Below are 21,581 nucleotides of genomic sequence, written 5' to 3'. Positions count from 1 at the left end.
GAACAGGTGCAAGGTTATCAGACACCAACAACAAGTAACTAAAGCGAGCTAAAGATAGGGCCAGCCTGTTGGGCCTATACTGTTTTGCACTTTGTTTGCGAGTGTGATTCAGAAAGGATGAATTATGTGGTGATAAAGTGTTTTGCTTTGAATTGGATGCTGTAGAAATGTGTAAGTACTGTAAATAGTTATGAGCTCAGTTTATCATTAAAACATATTAATTAGATATGAAGTCTTAGCCCTCTGTTTCTTAGTTCCTTGGTCCATCAGGATAATATTGGTGACAGATTAGTGGTGACATAGTACTTGACGAACTTGTTAATGTCGTCGATATTTGGATGCCAAGGGTTGTGACACTGTCTTTGTTTCTTTAATGGTAATGGCCTTACCGCTCGACCAGGTTTTACGCTACAAAATATTCGAAACAATTTGTTGATCAAGTTGAAGTGTTAAACAAATTTGTGTCAACCCTATCTTCTTCCATAACGCATGACCTCGATGAACCACAGTTTCAGAGTTTACACAGACAAACGGCAATCACTGCGTGCCCTAATTTATTTTCGAATGCTCGGCTGTATCTCTTGCACTATGGCTTTTTCATAAGTAAATGTCACTGTCCTTTTGGCCCGCGGTACGAAAACTATTGGGCCGATTTTTTCAGAGTTAATTATGGGATCCAACAGGATTTTCACATTTTAGTAACTATAGTTGGGAAATATATTTTGTTTGTCTTCGTGTACATCGACTTAGTGCATTTGTTTTTGACATTTTCGCCTCTGTATTGCTTAGCTTATTTTTGGATGAATTTTAATGAAATCTTCAATTGATTTTTTTGCGTATATCTTGAAAATTGACACCTTTCATAAGCAAATATCTATCTTAAAATTTAAAATCGACCCGTGTTTGAAATCATCAAAGGGCTCCAATGAAGAAAAAAAGATCATTGACTTAGAAATCTTTTGGAAATTGAAATCTCCAACTTGGAAATTGTGTCCCAAAATGAGATTTCAGCAACGCTAAACTTTGCAGGAGGAATCGGGCCCAGTAGGTTTCGCACAGCGGTCCAAATGGCAGTGACATTTACTTATGTAGCAGACTGTACATGTAGGTTTAATTCTCGCTCTCACTCTTGATCATATGTTATTTTGATTAAAAATATTAATGTTCCAAATGCGGCAAATAAACAATAAATTGAAACATTTTATACGACACTAATTAGTACACTGTATTATATGACAAATATTTACCATTTGTTGCATGAATATTATGAATTAACTGCAATAAAAACTTGTCATCAGGATTGAATAACAGCCAGGTGACTTTGTTTATACATGTAGTGCAAATTGGTTCTCAACGCAACCGCTGAGAACCAATTTGACATGCAGTGGTACTATTTTTAACCGCTTCGACATAAGAATTCTTTTTTTAATTTTCGTGTCTTAGGTAGCTACCATAAGACGTGTTCTCAATAGGGCCGTTTAGACGACGCGAAAAAATCCGGATGCGTCCCGAATCCGGATTAATTTTTCGTCGTGTAAACGCAAAAAGATCCGGATCAATGTGGTTGCATCCGGACTAAAAAGGTACCATCGCCTTGGGTGGTTTTAATCCGGATTCATCCAGATTCGATCCGAATGCGGTCTTTTCGCCTGTCGTCTAAACGGCCCTATTATATAACCAATTTTTTGGGCACAAACAGGTTTTTTTCATATAGAAACAGTAGTGACACGTAACGACCAAACTGACACATGCCTACGTCATCGCCTGGTTTAGGCGATGACGTAGGCATATGACGTATGAGTGAGACAAGACCACTAATGAATATTCATAGGTTGGAGGTCGAGGCCTATCAATTAGACGAGTGCATGTTTTTAACTCTCAAGTACATATTTGGAGAGGTATTGAAAAAATATTTGTTGTGGCAAGTCTACAGATATAAAGAAATTATTTGATGAAAAAACTAATTTCGAATTTTGCTAATTGGGTAATAGGGGGCGTGTTTTGAGTTTTTTCTGCCAGTTGGCTGAAAAGAGTGGAAATACCAAAGTCTGTCTAATTTGTCGATTATCAAAAAATTTCCGTGGTCAATCACCATTTTATTTTTCACCATTTACTTGCCCGACTGTCCGGAATAACATAATCTAAATTTCAGATTTACAACACCACGCGTTCTTTGATGCGTCGCGGTCAAACATTGACAATTTAACTGCTAAAAGGCTTAAAACATCAATTGTGGTCTTGTCTCGAGTGTTTTGTGGGTCTACAGTGCAGCCATTTTGAATTATTAGTGAGGTTTCGCAACCACCCAGTTAGGCCCTACGACGACGTTTATCTATTGTGTGAGTTCACCCGAACAATAGATAAACGTCGTCGTAGGGCCTAACCGGGTGGTTGCGAAACCTCACTATTAAACAGGTAGTCAGTCCCCGGTTGTGGAGGTGAGGTAGGGCTAGGTTGGCCTGATGTTTGCCGAACGGATTACAAAGCTCAAGCTCGGAAGTCAAACCTTGTAACATGTTTACTTGTACGCTACTAATTGATTTGGCCTGATGGCCCATTTATCTAACCATCTCTGTCCTTGATTTAATACACTGACGACAATTAGAATTCTAAATGAGCACCCAGGCCCAATCTGCATCTGCTATTAGGTACATAACGTTTTATCAGACTACATGTAGGTATACGCGTGTGGAGCCTGTACATGCAGATCTCTCCGAGTTATACGTGTATAGTTGGATAGGTTACATCATCAAAAATGATGTCGCGGATGATTAAAGTTTATTCAACAGTCGTTTTTTGGAGACACTGATGAGGATTGAAAGGACCAACGGCGTTATTAAGGCATTGCAACGAAGTTGTCGCCTAGCCAATCAATCGTCCACTCTGCAGTAGCTTGCATAATAAAAAAAAATCATAATCTAAAGTCTGTTCGATCCGTCTGGACCTGAGTGAGCCCTCCATGCAGCGGACATCTTTGTGCGGATCGATGCAATATCAACACGCTGCGCGAAGGCGAGGAACTGCAACATGAACTCATTTAGACTCCACTCCGAGTGATTCCCATTTTTGCTGCTTACGTCATCAACTTGTGTGGGGTTTCCCAAGCGAGTGGTGCGTCAGCCGGAGTGGGATTGGGAGTCGGCTGCGATCTTAACCTCCCTAATGTCGATCTCTGGACACCTCGATCGGGAGACGCAGAAGGTCAATCTCCCAGTCGCCGGGCCATGTGGATTTTACATACACCCGTTAAAATTCTCACAGTTGATCGAGTCTAATCACCATGGACGACGCTTGGAGAGTGGCAAAGGGTTTCCGGATCCCTCTCCAAGAACTATGCGAATAACGCCTTTTTCTACTACCTGGAGTAGTGAAACAGAATTGGAAAATTGAAACTTTCAGAAACTGGTTTTCCTCCGAAAACAGGATCAGGACCTAGAACAAAAATGTTGAAGGGATCATGCGCATTGTCTTTGAAGGCCTACCCCTAGTACGACGATCATTAAAAATTAAAAATTTGTAATTGAATTTGAAAATTTCCTATTGCGTAAATACATGTACATACATGTACGTACATGTATATGCACTTGATATTAATTTCAGCATTGCCATTCTGCTTACAGATAAACAAATACAGTAGAATCTCCCCTTGCGGCACCTCTGCCAGGCGGACACCCCCGCATTACGGACATGTTCGTTCAGTCCCGATTTTTTTCTGAGTCATTTGCTTTAACCAAAACCTCGGTAGGGCGGACACCTCTCTACTCCGAATTGCGGACACGGCCATGGTGACTTTTTAGTCCAATCACCTCGCAATTACGGACAGTAAACAAAAACAGTGGCTTCCCGTGTTCACTTAGGTAGTCGATTAGACCTAACAGGGGTGAAGTCTGCGTAATTGATGAACATAATTAGACACTAAGTTCAGTTAATTGGAGTGGAGTGAATTTAATGTCCGCTGCTCTCCTAATTAAAACAGAATGTTTTGTTTAATTATCTTCACTGTGCATCACATTGCCAAGCTACTGTATATTGTAACATTAATTGCAGTCCATTGAGTTGTTTGTCCCCTTGTGCTCTAATAACAAGTATTACTATAATGATGTAGGCTGTCTATGTAATATGTAGCGTGCGACCACAACCTGCATATATCAATGTTGGCAAATTAATATTACCTCCACTAGAAATGCCAATTAACTAATTTCAAGTTCGCATATAAATGGCATCAAATTATTTGAAGTAGTTAATATTTATGCAACTAAATGGAATATGTAATATGTAAGATTCCCGACCCCCATGTTCATACACATGAATCCATTTTTTTGACAAACTAAATGGAATATTGAATATGCAGGCTTCACGACTCCCGTGTTCATAAACATGTCTACACCTTTTGGACAAAAATAGCATAACCTCCCGAAAAACGACTCCTCAACATTACGGACACCAACGCCCAGTCACATGGGTGTCCGCATTAGAGAGGTTGTACTGTATTATAAATACCAAGTTTCAGCAAATTCGTATACAATAACTGCACTACGGCATTAAATATATCTGCATTTCTATAGTCCTTGCCAACCAGTACTCACGAACCGCGTAATCCTTTAAACACCAGATTTGTTTGGAAAACAAAAAGGAACTCAAATTTGAACATTTCTTATCTTGTTAACAGGAATGGATCATGAAACCACGAAATTTTTACTGGCGTTATTTCTCATATTCGCGAGATTCATGGGAAAAAAATATCGGGGAGTTTTCGCAAATCCCCGGAAACTCCAACGTGAACGTTGTCGAAAAATAGGTTAGGCGTTCGCATTGAAGTTTCGGGCGCTTTGTGAAAACTCCCTTTTGCTTTGATTAGGAAAACTCGAATGGAATTTCGTACCCGCCAAAATAAAAATCGTTAAAGGAATGGACGGCTTTTTATGGCAGTATGTTTATTCTTTTTCTGGTTCATAAGTTAACTATTTTTCTAAACGTGTTTGATGCTTTTCCAATTTCGTTTCAGCTCTTAAATAGTAGAAAAACGCGTTATTCGATATTTTTAGTAGTCACAAGTCCTGGCGAGAAAGACTTTCGCGCTAGAACATGCTCCAGGAAGCGCCTTACTAGTGCATCCTTCAGCATGGAAATGATCGTTGCATGGAGAGCTAACTCGGGTCAAATCGGAGGTAACATCGAAAAAGCGTGATGATTCAGTCAGATTTGTTAATTTTTCCCTTTTTTTGTGGATTTTGTTGATGGGAACTACTTGTGTAGCATAGGAGGTGACTGGGCAGCCGACAGCTGGGTAATATTGCCCTTAATAATACCAATGGTCCTTTAAAGTTTGTTTTTTTCTTCAAATTTTTATCAGTGAATAAAGCCGCGCAAATATTTTGTCGGTGTGGACAGTTGTGCTGTGTGATATTACTCGCTCATCTACGCCAGACAGGTTACATAATACTATAAACAGATAAGAAATTTTATCTAGTAGGCCTATGTCGATTTAACATAAATCAACTTATGATGTAATCGCTTGATATAAGTGTTTGATGCTTTTCCAATTTCGTTTCAGCTCCTGGAATTATAAAAGAGAATTGGGGATATGCAGCATGCTCCAAAAACAAAAGTTTGCCCAAACATGCGCTCGGTCGTATATTACGTGTACATTCTCATCCGTGTATTGCACTGAGGTTCATGATGAAACATCCTATGCACATTCCTTAAGGTGCCAACTGCATTGGCGTGCAAGACTGAAACATTAAACTGGACCCGCATTTCTAAAATGATTTAACGAGTTTGGACTTCCATCAGCATTGTAAACTGGCCTGGATGGTAGCTAACAAGGTACAGCGTAGTTACTGCATTAGGCCAGAGTTGTAAACTTTTGACTGTTCCAGATAGATAGATAGGATTTAATTAATAATCATCCAGGGTCGGATATAATTCCGCGTCTTATTTAGATTTGGGGTCAGTCTGTTGGTGGTTGTTGTTGGTGCACTCGGTCGGTTGTGCGCCTTCTAGATTCAGATAAAATGTCTGAATCGGATTCGGTGTTCGATCCAGCTTCGCCGGGGGTTAGGAATCCACTGATATCGATAGAGGGAAGTGGTCCTCAGCCTGGAACAGGCCACAAGCATCCCGACACGCCAGGCCTACAGAAACAATTCGATTTACTCGGGGTGGACCAGGAAGAAGCCCGGCGTCTTTCGGCTATCGGCGAGGAAGATGACGAAGCCGACGAGGACGAGCCTCTCTTGGAGGACCTTCCGAGGAAGGAGGCTGTCCTGAGCAATGCCTTGAGGCGAAGCAGTAGCGTGACCAAAGAACCGGAGCCAAGGCGTTTCTCCATCAACGCGAGGCGCCGCGGGAGCTTCGGAATGGGCGTCTTCGCGTCGCCAGAACCCCCCAGCCAGCGGCGCCCTTCACTCGTGGTCCAGGAAATTCGGAGAAGGAGCAGCGCGCTTCCGTTGGTCGAGGAGGATGAGGAAAAACAAAGGAGACCATCGGTGAGGCGCGACTCACTAATGGTCAAGGAGGTCCGGCGCCGGAGTACCCTGGTCACGCCCAGGTTCGTCCCTGAGGAGGAGGAACCGCCAAAGAGCGTCGAGGAAAAAGAAGAGGTGAGTCTCATGCTGCTCTAGCCTCCACAAAACGGCGTTTTTCGTCGCTGCAACAGGCAATCAAGATCATACATGTTATAGCATGCGACAGAATGACCTAAAAGATTGACTAACGCGGGGGGGGGGGGTCGCAGAAAGTGTCGCATACCTCGTTATGGTCGCTTGCGTTTTGCGGTGATCATTCTTTATTGAAAAGCTTGGCCGTATTTACCTTTTTGGTCCGGGGTGTTGGTGGTGGTGATGGTGATGTGTTTTCGTCCAGATTTCGGACGAAAAAGGGTGTTCAATTTCGTCCGAAATCTGCATGAAAATACCTTTCTTTCAGAGACGTCCAGGTTGCAGTAGTTCTTCTCCCAAACTTCGCCTCGTCAAACTGAAGAAAAAGCTCATCCGGATGTTGATGCGATGAAAAATATAATTGGATATTTTCATGTAGAGGACGTCACAAAAATTCTCCTGAATGCTTCTCAAAATATTCTAAAAACCTTAATCTACAATTCAACGTTCTTGGTGCATGCATGCGTATAGTTGTGCATAAATGCATTATAAAGGCACGGATGTTTGTGGTTTGGCCTTTTCCCACCTGAAGTGTGGCCTGATCCTATGCAGGAAAAAAAGGGAAAAAAACATAACAAAACATGCAGTTGTGAAAGGAGTGGCGCCAAAACGTGCGCTGAAGGATGTTTAGAAACTTTCATGAACTGTAGTACAAAATAATGTAGTTAAAATGCACTACAACTGCATGCAAGAAGTTGAGGTCAATATCTAATAGGGAAATTTCGCAAAGATCCCGTAACGTCAATATATATACAGGGTGGTCCAGAACGCAACTGGATACTTCCACTACCGGCGGGGGTTAAAACCATTGATATCAGTGGATGGGGAATCTTTCTAGAAGAAGAATGATACATGTACCTAGATCATCCGATTCTGTCCAGAGAGTAGTTTTTGTTGTAAAGACTTTTTCGTAAAGCAAGGTTGAAATCCTCTGGCCAGGTTCAATGCAGAAAAACAGAACGGTTCTGTTGCAGGTTACAACCATCTCGGTGGTGTGCTGACTGGCCATGCTTATGCGACCTTAAGTCTGTTGCAAATGGCCACTGGCACCCTAGTTGACAATATCTCCTATCAGTATTATTACCTAACATTTAATCCACCTACATGTACTTACCAAGTTCAATTTATCGACACAGTTGGTATGTTTCTATGCGCGAATGAATCTGGTCTTTGCTTCACAAAATAGGCTATAAAACAAAACTACTGAACCAATTCGTGCGATCTTCGTATCATTGCTCTTCTTGAAAGATTTCACTGATTTCAATCGTGTAAACTTGATGAAGTACCTGGTTGCGTTTTTTCTGGACCACCCTGTATATACAATGTATGTGCAAGTGCAGGAAACATTTTGTGCGGGTGCAGACGAATGAATGCGAACGCCGACATACCTATCAGGAGATCGAGCGATAGGATAGGCGTTCACGTTGGCATTTCGGGTGATTTGCGAAAACGCTCATTTTCAGCAACCTCAAATACATGTACGTGGCTCTCGCTAGCTAAGGTGGCACGAATAATGCATGCTGTAAACCCAACGAAGCAAAAGGCAAACCCCTCAAAAGTACTGTTTGATTCTTTACTACAAAGTGGCCACAAATGCATTAGGAGGCAAAGTGCACCAGGACAAGTCCATTATCTAAAACAGACAAATATGAAGATTTATAATGGCTTATTTACATACATCCGTTAATAAATCAAGCAACAACCAGCCAATAGTGATAGCCTTTGATCTTGCAAAAGCCGCCTATTGTCAAAATTTGGTACCAAGTGCCAGCTGGGATGCTGTAGTGTTGCTTCCAAATTCTTAGTCTTTACTAAATCTTAATAATCACAAAGTATCACTGCGTCGGAGCATGCAGCTATATGGCCGGAGTAAGTCGTAATAGCCTTTAGAAATATGTGTCGAGTGGTCTCCAAGTGTAAATAACACTTCAATAAAAATGGGATGAGTCTTGTCAAGTCACTTGTCTTTGAATGGCCAGCCCTTCAAATCCTGAATGGTATAGTGTTTATCTTGCCGGCCCTTTATATCACAGTTTTAAGCCACAACAAAGTAAGCAAATGTTTGATCTGGCTGTGTCACTGACACATGAATATGACACAACAATCGAGAATTATTTACATGACATTGATAAAGCTGGCGGCAGTAGCACATTTTGTTGAGTTAATGGGCCCTGGGCCATATTTCATCCCTGACGCGTCCGCAAACGAGCGTTTTAAATCCATTTGGCCTAGATGGCAGATATGAATAAAGACTAGCAAATGCTTTTACTTAAAAATTCATGTACATTTACACTTGGCCTGTCTGTACCTATCTAGAGTAAAAAAATCTTTATTCATATCGTCCATAGCATTAGAATGTCATTGAAAAAGGTGACAACGTAGAAGGCTCCTGCTCGACTTTACAGCATTGGGTTAATTTCCGGCTCATTTTCTTGGTGCTTTCCGATAACTAGGATGATAATGATGATATTAATCATACTTGTCATTTATATGGCGCCACCACGCTCAAAGCGCCCCTCGGAATGCTGTCGGTTGAAGCAATTGATTCAGCCAAGCTTCGATCGAATGCATATAGGCCTACCTATTGTGTCTGACTGGATCCTCTTCTCATTGGAAACAATCACACAATCGCTTTGCACGAAGCTATAAACTGTAAGGGGACAGGATGTGACACTCCTACCAATGTCAGTTTCGAGTTTCAGGACAGAGCCCCAATGAATAAAGCAGTCCGGTGTGACAGCGGATATAATCCCCCTGGAGTCATAGTCCGGTAGCATTGTATTTGACCAATTAAGCAGCATGATCTATTGTACCGCTAACCCTAACCAAAACATTTAGCAATGCGGGCTATTGTTACACGGACTATCAGCCCTATGACTACTATCCATTGCACACCTGGAACAAAATGTCACACTATAAATAGGTCCGGGAATAGGCCTATACCGTATCCCGTTCCACCCCCTCCCCCCTTCCCAACACAGCCAGCGCCATCAGCGATGAGAGTACAAGCGTCCTTACTCCTATTCTCCTCGTTGTTCACATAATGGACACTGATTACGCAATATTTTGTCATTTCATTTTCAAACCATTTTTTAAATATTTTTAATCAAAGATTTGATAATCTCCTCATAAATCTTTTCAATCTTTGTTTAAAGATTGTGTTTTTGTGATACAAAAAACAAAAATTCCAACCAAAATAATATGGATAACAGCAAGAATTCATAAACACTATTATTTATTTATTCTTAATAACAGGCATAACAATTAGGAACCTGCAGAAATTAAAAATCCAGATGGCAGCACCAGTACTAAAAGGTACACTCCCACTGCATTTTCCATTGAAATTAAGTTTTGTTGATTTCCTCCCTAAAACTCATCATAAAATCATAATAAAACAACATTTTGGTGCTGTTTCCCCATGTAGAGTAATTACGAGATGAAACATTCAATAATCATTGACCCGGCCGGGAAATGGCTTTCTAATTACAAACAATTGTCCACTTGGCTGCGGGGCCCCCTATTGGCAGGTTTTGTTGTGCAGGTACCTCATCAACTATCAGCACTTATCACATATAATGACCGGCGTCGAAACCCTATTGGACTTTTGCCGGAGGGATGGAGTCCACGCTAGGTTACTCTCGACCTATGTTGGATCTTTTACTTGCCCTGGCATAGACACTCAGGTACAAGGGACCACGGGTTTTAGTCTCATCCGACAGACCCTCGAGTATTTCATACGTTAATGTACGTGTTGTGAAGAGCCAGAAATTTTTTGACGCGTACCTTTTGATTAATACAAAAGTAATAGGAGGTCTACTGATTTTAAACTTTAGGTTCTTCTAGATAATATCAGGGCCACACGAGGGCAAATTTTCAATGATTTCTGTTTGATAGCATTAGATATATTCTACTTTAAAAAGCGGGATTTTTTTTGCTCACCCGATATACAGTACCTACCTGTATGATTTGCCGCGACAGGTAGGCCTAGTAATTTTTTCTAAGTCCATATTACGGTTTATACAGCAAGAGTGATGGTACCTAGAGAAAAAGCCTATTATAATAACTTGAACGCAGTGGATAGGCCTTGTCCGTAGGAAGACTATCTACGTCATGTACATCTAAATATGATGACGATGGGCTGTCTCGGTAGGCTAGGGTTCACATACCGAATGAGTTGTGCCTGAAATCTCGCTTAATTAAATCTCCCGATCATTGCCTACCGAAGCCATAGTTCTAGACGCCAATATTCTTTACATTCTTTAATGCCCATATTCCGAATTGCCTTTATCATTTTGCATTGCCCTATTCTGCATTGTCTTTACCATTTTGTATTGCCCTATTCTGCATTGCCTTTACCATTTTGTATTGCCCTATTCTGCATTGCCTTTACCATTTTACATTGCCCTATTCTGCATTGCCTTTACCATTTTGTATTGCCCTATTCTGCATTGCCTTTACCATTTTGCATTGCCCTATTCTGCATTGCCTTTACCATTCTACAATAAAATTACAGTTAACTACTGTGGCCCTATTTCCAATCTTCCAGTTTGACGTCGAAAAAGATGAAGAAAAAGGCGCCGAAGAACCGAAAAGGGCAGCGTGGGGAGGCCAACTGGAGTTCATCCTGACTTGCATTGGCTATGCTGTCGGCCTCGGCAACGTATGGAGGTTCCCATACCTCTGCTACAAAAATGGCGGAGGTGAGACTTTGACGTCAGTTTTTGAAGAGCAACTTCGCTGTCGTTTGCTTCAAAGAACAACTTCAATGTCGTCTGTTTTGAAGGGCAACTTCTGTGTTACCTGCTTTCGACACTCAAGCAACTTCGTCCGCTTTCTAAATTTCGATGTCGTCTGCTTTTCAAGAGCAACTCAATTCTCGCCTTTCAACTTCTATTTCTAACCCGTTCATTGAGATTTTCTTGCAAGCCCGAATATAGCCTCGAAATGTCAGTTTGGTGGATCGGCTTTGCCGAAAGTCCTTGGAACCTTTTCTTGAAGTTTGGAACTCCTATTACAGGAAATTGAATGTCAAAGCATCTCTTTTTTTCAAAGCCTGTCATCTGCTCCGTGTGTTGTTGCCGTTGTTACTAGTATTTTTACACATTAACCGTGGTATTAACCTTGCAATGAATGGCTCTGGGATGTCTTTCCAGGTTCTCACTACACATGTATTATGTGTGTTTCACTACTTTCAGGTGCTTTCCTTGTTCCTTACATCATTATGTTGGCTGTAGTCGGCCTCCCTCTTTTCTACCTGGAACTTGCATTTGGCCAATTTGCAAGTTTGGGCCCGATCACGATTTGGAGGATCAGCCCTCCCTTGAAAGGCAAGTTGATATTTACGATGGAGTTCTCTCTGGGCCTAAATGGAGACAAGACCACCATTGATTTTTTAAGCCTTTTAGCAGTAAAATTGTCAATGTTTGACCGCGTCGCATCAAATACTGCGTGGGGTTGTGAATCTTAAATAAAATTTTGATATGATATTCCGGACAGTCGGACAAGTAAATGGTGAAAAGTAAACTGGTAGTTGACCACTGATATGTTTTGATAATCGACAAATTGGACAGACGTTGGTATTTCCACTCTTTTCAGCCAACTGGCAGAAAAATCTCAAATTGCCAAATTAGCAAAATTCAAAATTAATTTTTTTATCATATACATTTGTAATTTCTTTATATCTGTAGACTTGTCACACCAAATATCTTTTCAATACCTCTCCAAATATGCACTTGACAGTTAAAAATATACTCGCGTCTAATTGATAGGTCTGGAACCTCCAACCTATGAATATTCAATGGTGGTCTTGTCTCAGAATGTCGTGTTTGTTGGATGTCTCAGTATTGTTTTGTCTGTTTCGAATGCTGCCGCCGACAGTGTACATAAAGAAGGTTCACACTAGTCCGAACCCCTAAGCACCGGTGTGCAAGGGATAGTAGTCCTAGGGCTGATAGTCCGTGTAACAATAGCCCGCATTGCTAAATGTTTTGGTCAGGGTTAGCGGTACAATAGATCATGCTGCTTAATTGGTCAAATATAATGCTACCGGACTATGACTCCAGGGGGACTATATCCGCTGTCACACCGGTTCCAAATAAGATCGGGTCTGAAATTTGGATTCCGCCAAGATTCAAGTTAAATTAGAAAAACACCGAATAATGCAATTCGCCTCTTTCCCGATCAGCTTTTTAGCTTTTAAAAAAGCTTTAAATATTTTTCGATAAACACAAACATGCATTCCATAGAGATGTTCAGCAAAATAGAAATCCCTCGGAGGTTTTTCCCAATCTCAAACCCATCAAAAGTTTTTCATTTTTGCTAAAAACGTCTATTGAGTGCATTTTTTGGTGGCCGAAGAACATTCTGAAGGTTTTTCAAAAGCGCAAAAACCTTTATTTCATAGGGTGTACAATCGGAGTACCCACTTTGAGTGGAGTGAGAACGGTGAGTCAGTTCTCTGATCCAAAGATCTGTGGTTGGAATTCCAGTGAAGGTAACTTGATTTTTCTGTACTAATTTGATTTATATTGTTGCAGCATCTCCCAAGGATGCCTTGTCGACAACGGATTTATCCTGCAGCAACTTGTTGCATATGATAGTATATTTTCTTCTTTTAAAAATCTTGACAGGTCTTGGCTACAGTATGGTTATCGCCTCCTGGTTAATCTCCCTCTATTACAACGTGATCATCGCTCACGTCCTTCTTTACTTCTTCATGTCGATGACCTCCGTGCTGCCGTGGACAACGTGCGATAATTATTGGAACACGGACGCCTGCCGCATGCCGCCATCGAAAAACGATACGCTCAATGCTACCATGACCAATGGTACTTTCCTCAGCGCGGCCTCTTCCATTAATGCGACTGTTGCAACGAACTTGACCAAAACGCCAAGTGAGGAATATTACTAGTAAGTACAGCCTCTTGAAAAGCTAATGCATGACAACTTTGAATACTCCAAGATGCCATTTGGGTTCATCAACGTTCCAGGAAACCTCCTCAAGATTGCGACCCACTTCGTCCTGTACCTCATGACCTATACCCTCTTTAAATGTCGCCCGGCTAAAGATGCAAAAAACCTTGGTGTTCAAGATAGATTCACGTATATAACAAGTGATATTCTACAAGTTTATTGATACGGTACAAACTGTCTTCTCGCCAGCCACCGGGCATTAGAGAGAGGAGTCTGGATGTAAAGGGTGTCTCATGAGGTAAATCTGGCTGGGCCTTACATTGACCGAGGGCCGTTTACACGACAAAAATAAAAAACAAGACCAGATCAGATTACATCGCCCATGACGTTATGAATGACGTAAGTCTCGAAATGACGTCAGTATGTACCTCGAACCAGACCAGATCACGATTGTGCGCGTTTACACGACAGACTAATCTGTACCGATTCGGTTCGATGTAGATCAATTTTGTCCCGTGTAAACGGCCCTTTTATAATAAACAAACTTAACGCCCAGTGGTAAAGGTTTTCGAGATCAGTTTGAGGCACATTTGTTGACCATTTTTTATCTACTGTCGAGGAACTTCTTGATAATCAGTGCCTAGCTACGCCCCAGTACATTCCAAAAATATTTTGCTTCCTTTGCAGCAACTACATACTGGAACAGTCATCCGGAATCGAAGAATTCGGCCTGCCCAGCTGGAAGCTCCTTCTCACTCTTCTCCTGGCCTGGGTCATCGTTCTCGCTGTCCTTCTCAAGGGTATCGAGTCCCTAGGGAAGGTGGTCTACTTCACTGCGATCTTCCCCTACGTCATGTTGACGGTCCTCCTCATCCGTGGCGTGACTCTCCCAGGAGCTGATCAAGGCATCTTGTATTACCTCAAGCCCGACTTCTCTCGATTGGCAGATGCTAGGGTGTGGAGTGATGCCGCAACACAGATCTTCTACTCTCTGGGTGCTTGTTCTGGTGGACTCATTGCGATGTCCAGTTACAATAAATTCGACAATAATTGTGTCAGGTATGTTTCCTTCATTTGAATGGTCTACTTGTTTTAGCTCAGTCGTCTTCGATTTCCCTGCGCAGATTCGAACTACCCTACGGATTGGCCCGCCACAAACGCCTGGAGTCGGTGTGTACTTCAGTTTGTATCGTTCGGGTTAGGGGAACCACTAGCCATTGAAGTGAGCTCCGACCCGCTGTAGATCATGTTGTGGGACGGGCCAGGGCGGTCTAGGCGAACCACCTTCACCTCTCTTGTCCCCAAAAAGACACTCAGACGTTTAGATTGCCTCAGTCGTCTTCGATTTTTCCCCAGAGATTATGACTGGATCTCAGTAGAACCACCACAAACCACACAGTATACTGAGACTGGGTGATCCTGGTGGCCTCTGAACCAGAAATCGACCAGTTCAGGTCTAGTTTGTGCACATACGTCATGACTAACTCCTCGTCCTTGAATCTCCAATTGTTTACTCGCCATCCCCTTGTTTGCAGGGATTCCCTTATCGTGGCTATAATCAATTGTGCGACTAGTATCTTCGCCGGTCTTGTCATATTTTCCGTCCTTGGTTTCATGGCTGCAGAGAAGGGAGTAGACGTGGGCGATGTTGCTACTGGAGGTAAGATTTATCTTTCTATCATCACATATATGATTTAAACAGACTTCCGCAAATATGTTTTCGTAGTGTATCGGGCTAAAAACTAGTAAATTTGAAAACTAAATGAACTTTTGAAATCAATACCATATCGTTACTTACACAACAATCTTAATTTCATTGTCCTCCAGGTCCAGGTCTTGCCTTTGTCGTCTACCCCGAGGCCATCGCCAAGATGCCAGTCGCTCCACTCTGGGCCATCCTATTCTTCATTATGATGGCGACCCTGGGCTTCGGCTCCCAGTTTTCCATGATGGAGAGTGTCCTCAGCGCCTTCTCAGATGAGTTCAGCAGCTTCATCACGGGACCGAAGCAGGCAATCATCTTCAGGTGCAGCGTCATCGCACTCTCCTTCCTGCTAGGTATTCCTATGATATGTAAGGTGAGCTGAGTAGCTGGTCATGAAAATACGGGCCTTCGTCCTTCTGAAAGTAAACGTAGACCCTTGCGTGGCCTGAAACTAGAATTATTGATGACGTTGTGCTGTGACTGTCAACACAGGCCGCCATTATTGAAGTTTTCCACACTGGCCACCAATCGGCAACTTATATATACGTCGCAAAAACGTATACGGTATTACAGAGTTGGATGTCTGTGACGTGCCAAAAACTACGGAATGGCTAAAACTTCGGTTTTTGCCGTTTACAAACCATTGGTGTTGTTGCTCAAACTTCGGTGTTCTGTACCGATGGAATTGATATGTACCTATTATGAAATGTTTCCAGACAACAAGTTTTTCCCCTACCATGCCTACAGGATATAACTTGTAAAAATTCCGAGGAAAGATCGTGCCACGACAAAACCCTGTCTGAGATAAACAAAATAAAATAGAGGCATTTAAGCGCCATCACGCGGGGCCTAATTCAATTACTAAAAGTATGTTTCTTGCCTATGAATATTTTGGCCTAACAACAAATTGTAGGTCTGTTATGCAGCAGAACATTTGACTTATACATGAACACTAAGATGCATCTAGTAATATTTCAGCAACTATACCAACCGATGAATTATCTCCAACTGTATTGATATTTTCAGGGAGGAATCTACTTGCTCAATCTGGTCGACTACTGCGTCAGTGGTTTCCCCTTCCTGTTCGCCGGGTTCTTCGAACTGGTGGCCATCAGCTGGATCTACGGTTTCAAAAGATTTGCGGAAGATATTGAGATGATGTTAGGAAAGAAGCCGAATATATACTGGAAGGCGTGCTGGATGGTCATCTCACCTCTTGTTATTGTTGTGAGTGAAAAAGAGTGTCAAACTCTTCTTCTGTCTTCTTCCTATTCTTCTCCGTCGGCCTTCTCAATCTTGAGGATCTTTGAGGACAGTCATGTCCTGGTGACGAAAGTTGTCGTCTGTCTCAAATAGTCCTGCTCGCCATAAAGCCACAGCTGGCCCGAGATACAACTTCGGGCGACCAAAATTCCTCAGGGCTGCTCGTTCCGGGCATTTTGTCATGATGTGATTGACAGTCATTGGCTCAGCATTGCAGGGGCAAAGGGCGATCTCTTGTGTGTTCGCGGAGTGTCACCTCAGTGTTATCTCAGCAGTAGGGTTGTCGCTTACAGTCTTGCAAGGGGCATGCCGGGTAAAAAACCTTGCTGAAAACGTAAACCCGAGTGTATTTGATAGAATGTAGTGTTGCCTTTTTCAATATCTGATCAGTTAGCCGAAAAGCTGTTTTTTTTAGAATTTATTAAATTTCCTATCCGTTTGCCAAAATGTTGATGTTAATTTATCAAAATTCTTTATCAGATTTTTTTTTCGTTTACTCATGATTTTTTCATTGAGCAAATCGATATGGTTAGTTCCTGCACAAAATGAAAAATTTATTTTTTTAACAAAAAATCATCTTCTTATGTTTCACGATTCGTTTCAGGTAACGATAATCTTCAATTGTGTATTATACAAGCCCCCGAGCTTGGACGGTTATTCATACCCCGCTTGGGCCGATGGCATTGGCTGGCTGACCGCACTGTGGCTGATCTTGATGGTTCCTGGCTGGTTTATATATCAGTATGGCAAAGATGGCGGTTATGATGTAAGTAACCTATTTCTTTTATCAGAGTCTCTCATTATGCTTCTATATTGCTTTTATAAAGTGTTGTTGGCTATCCATGACTGTATTAAGGGACCCACCCTAGTCAACTACTCAAAACGTGTCTGAAGGATGACGCTGGTATAAGGAAGCGTTGACGGTAGCGGGTATGGAAAGTGCGTCGGGTAATCCGTCGGTAGCAGCCTGGTAAAACCACGCGCCTCCCTGCGAGGTCTGCTGTTATTTGGGTAGTCGATCACTCTGGTCAATATAATCCTACCTTGCGTCAGGAATTGGCGGAGGCTGCGATGGTAGCAAGTCGGGTCGGGGCACGTCGGGAAGGGCCTATGCCGACGGGCATCCTGAGATCAGGCTTTTTTACTCCTATGTCGCAAACAAAATATCGAGAGCCGGAGTATGTTGAAAACAACTGGTGCCAGGATGGCCGACGGGTAGCGCGTCAGGAAACCCTGACGGTAGCGTGTGGGTGACCAAAAGTGGTTGATGCACCGGCGTAGATTTCTGTCGGTAACGTCACTGTAGCGTGACGGTAGTGTGTCTGGAAGTCCTGGATCACCCGCAATACTCTATGACGACCTCATGAAATTTCTTTTCTGCCTCTTTTTAGCTATTGAAAGAAGCAGTCAAGCCTAGGATCGAATGGGGACCAGCACTGTCGGAGAACAGACAAGAGGCCTATCTGGACATTGACGGCTCTGAGGGAAACAAAAGTACCATTTTTGCAACCCGGGAAAACAAGACTGCGATCGTCGTCTGCACTAGCAAAAATCGTCAGCAGAGGAACGGAAGTGCAAAAGGTCAAAGTTCATTTGGTCCCAAGGACGGTACAGAGGATATTGATGAAGCGGGAGACACATGCGTTTGAACATTTTACTCAATAAATGATAATTCCAAATATTGTATTCGATGTGCTCAAGTTTCATTTGTTGATTTAGTTTTGTACAAAGTTTTTGCCGCGCGTATATTTTTTCATTTTGTAGGAAAAGAATATCGTGAAGAGCCGTGATGTGTTGTCTCACGGAGGGAGGGGAAACTGTGCGTGAGCTGTACCGGTATATAAAATGCAACCGTGTATAGATTTGTACCGAGTGTGATTGCGAGAACGACGTCATCAATATTCACGTTCCGGTCCAGCGCACGGAGGATGGGTGCAGCGGTCGCTGTAGCACGCCGCACCTGAGGAGCAGGCTTTCTGTGGGAAAGATTTAAAAACTGCGAAGAAGGCGAGAGTTTAACCGTCTCGTTTCGTCTTGCTGTCATCTGCGAGACGAATCTCGTCCAAAAATACATCCTCTTGCCCATGGCAGCTGCAACTTAAAGTTGTACATGTATATATAATAGGATCATGAGATTCATTAGCCAATCGGATCATATGACACTATTGACAAATGAGATAGCATGAGATAGTCTCAAATTTATTCACGGATTCTGGAATTGTTTGACCAATCGGTTGTAGGAAAGTATCAGAAACTAGGCCAATTAGATATTGTACACAGGTGTAGAAGTTTGAAATTTCATATAGGATAAAATGTTCGGGGAGCAAAGGATTCTATTATGCGCCTTAAGCTATAAGCTACTGACGGTCATGGTCTCTACAGAATCAGATACCACAATCCTTCACAATACACTGAACTACACAATCGGGCCGGACACTTTCCAGGGGGACATTTTCTACTTCTACACCGGCAAGGTCGCTAGCAGCCTCACAAGCTTTGCTTTTTAACAACACGGCAACAGGCACATGCAGATCAAAACGGCAGCTGTACAATTATTTTTAATTAGTTTTTTTTCCGCGAACCTCGACAATGGATCGGAGGCGTGAAAATTTGGCATTTTACAGCTGTATCAAATTTGTTACTGTGAAATTTAGCATACCTCTGTGAAACAATTCCTTCTTGTGTGGACCATTTCAAAATTATCTACTGAATGTTCACTGCATGAGACAGCATATAAAGATGAAGAAATAATAATATAGAAAACTGATCTGTGAATCCTTTGTAAAGAGTGTTACGTGTACAGGGAATGCATTGGTGGGTGGCGGAAGGATATAATTGTCAAATTTTGTTTCAAAAATCATTCAAATTAACTCAAAAGACTGTTTTACTTCAGTTGAATTGATGTGCTGCACTGCCTACTATAAAAGACAATGATTGAAATAATGAAGACGACAGAATCACGCGGACTTGAGGAAAGACTGGCATTAGAACGCCGCCGCTTTAGGAGTGTGACGCCCCCTAACGTAAGAAAAAGAAAGGACTAAATCATGCCGCCTAAAAAGCCCTGATGGCACACTGAAAAGTCGGAAATACTACTCATTTACCATATTTAATTCGAATGTACAATGGAACTAGTCTAATTTCTCGGGAGGAAAATTGTTTCAGCCAACATCTGTTTGAGTGCATGTATCTGAACTTGACATATAATGCATATGGATGATCGATTATCTGTTGTGACCAACAACTTGTGAAGCATACATCAACATGTAGGCCTCCACGGTTTACAGCCTCGTTGGTAAACTCTACGGTCTCTTCTATACGGTCGGTCTTTCATTCGGTTTTTTCCTCTCGCCCCTGCCCCTCTACAGGAGTTACGACGAAGAACCAATCCGGTGGATTGGTCTGAGCGAATAGTTCTGTCACTCCAATGTATAGGGATGGTTACCTGCCTTATTGAACTCCCAACAAACAAGGAAAAAAGAGTGAGAATATCTTAACATTGAAGCTACCCTCGAGGGGGGGAAGTCATTCCTTTTATTGTTGCTTTCCCCATGTTATCTTATATAACAATTTTCGGTACTGAGTCAACCTGATGTACTGTAAATCCGACTGGAAATGGTCTATAATTTGTCTGTGAGGAAATGCCCCTTTTCACGTTATTCGCTCTTACAGGTTATCGTGAGAATACGGGTATATGGCAGAGAAAGATCTAATTACAGGCTTGTCAAATTGCTAAATCCATTGTACTGTAAACTGCTAAATTATCTTGGGGCGTTTTGTTTTTGGGCATTTCGCGAATAACATAGATTCGCGAAAATAAAAATCGCGAATTTTTTTGAATGGAAAACCGAATCAAATTTCGTAAGTCTCCCAAAAACATCATCGTGAAACTTTAATTTCAGATTCAATTTCACGAGACCGCAAATATTTGATCGCGAATATTTGTGGGCTGTACGGTGTTCTATTTGACAAGAGTCTTTCCACAAAAAGACACTGGTTTGACCAATATCATCGTAACACAGCTGTGCGTGGAGATATACAATGACATGAGTGGGTCCACAGAATACAACCAAAGGAAATGAAAAAAGATATGTGGGGTGCGGAATCTTTCTCCGGACAATGGAGCCCATTCGTCAACATGGCCCAGTTACTTCGTACCATGCTTTAGGAACTGAGTTGTGTGGAAATGGTCTAATTATGAATGACTGTATTGTAAGCTTATTTGATAATATTGGACATTCTTATATAATTTCATGAATGAAGGTGAAAATCATTTGAATATCAGGCGAGCACAGTCATACATGTACTTGTACAGGCGCCGCAGGCCCATCCTAGAAAAAGTTATTGTAATATTCAAGAATTATACAAATGTAGGCCCATATTCATGTAACTTATGCATATACATGTTTTAAATACTTATATGAAAAAGAAATGCGTTTCAATGAATGTAAAATACATTCATTGAAACGCATTTCTTTTTTTATTTGTTGACTCGGCCAAGGCCTGTTTAGTGTCAACACTTCATAACGCCCAGACACCCGCATTTGACATTTATTTCGACACGAGTACAATGAAAAAAGTGAAAAATATGCACCCAAGAGGTTTTTCAGAGAAAAGCAACACTCAATGGTTTTAGACTAAAAAAACCCTCTAAATGTTTCTAAGTGCCCTTAAAAACCTCTCGGAGGTGGCTGAAAAACCTAAAAGATTTTCAAAAATTTCAAAGTCTTTATTTTTAAGACTGTACAATCCTTTTGTGACACCCTGTGATGCCTTCAATTTATTGCGAAGAAGAGCATATGATAAACTTAATAGGCCTGTCTATAATCTACAAGACCTGTAAGCCTCAAATCGAGTTGGATGAGGGCTAAGACCTGCTTGAAGCCTTGGTTGCCAAGATACATTGACGACAACGAATTATTCATCTGTAATCTTTCCTTTAAAGGCCTACGCCATTCGTTGAGAATTAGAATTTGAAATTCTGTATTAAAATTTGAGATTTTTAAATTATGTAATTACAGACTGAAAATATGTACATACAT

At 41.8% G+C, this 21,581-nt stretch overlaps 1 protein-coding gene across 1 annotated transcript; it reads left to right on the top strand.

Moving 5' to 3' along the window:
• The first annotated feature begins 5,735 nt into the window (after positions 1-5,735).
• Positions 5,736-18,225, top strand: LOC135491963 (sodium- and chloride-dependent glycine transporter 1-like). Its single transcript, XM_064777953.1, has 10 exons — positions 5,736-6,602; positions 11,206-11,359; positions 11,855-11,986; positions 13,289-13,568; positions 14,259-14,630; positions 15,107-15,231; positions 15,399-15,649; positions 16,303-16,503; positions 17,144-17,305; positions 17,931-18,225. The coding sequence occupies exons 1-10, from the start codon at positions 6,015-6,017 to the stop codon at positions 18,186-18,188; spliced, it is 2,523 nt and encodes an 840-aa protein (XP_064634023.1). The 5' UTR covers positions 5,736-6,014; the 3' UTR covers positions 18,189-18,225.
• The last annotated feature ends 3,356 nt before the right edge of the window (positions 18,226-21,581 follow it).

The sequence above is a fragment of the Lineus longissimus genome, chromosome 8 (assembly GCF_910592395.1).
Source record: "Lineus longissimus chromosome 8, tnLinLong1.2, whole genome shotgun sequence".
NCBI classification, from domain to species: Eukaryota; Metazoa; Nemertea; class Pilidiophora; order Heteronemertea; family Lineidae; genus Lineus; species Lineus longissimus.
This window is presented reverse-complemented; position numbering and strand designations above follow the sequence as displayed.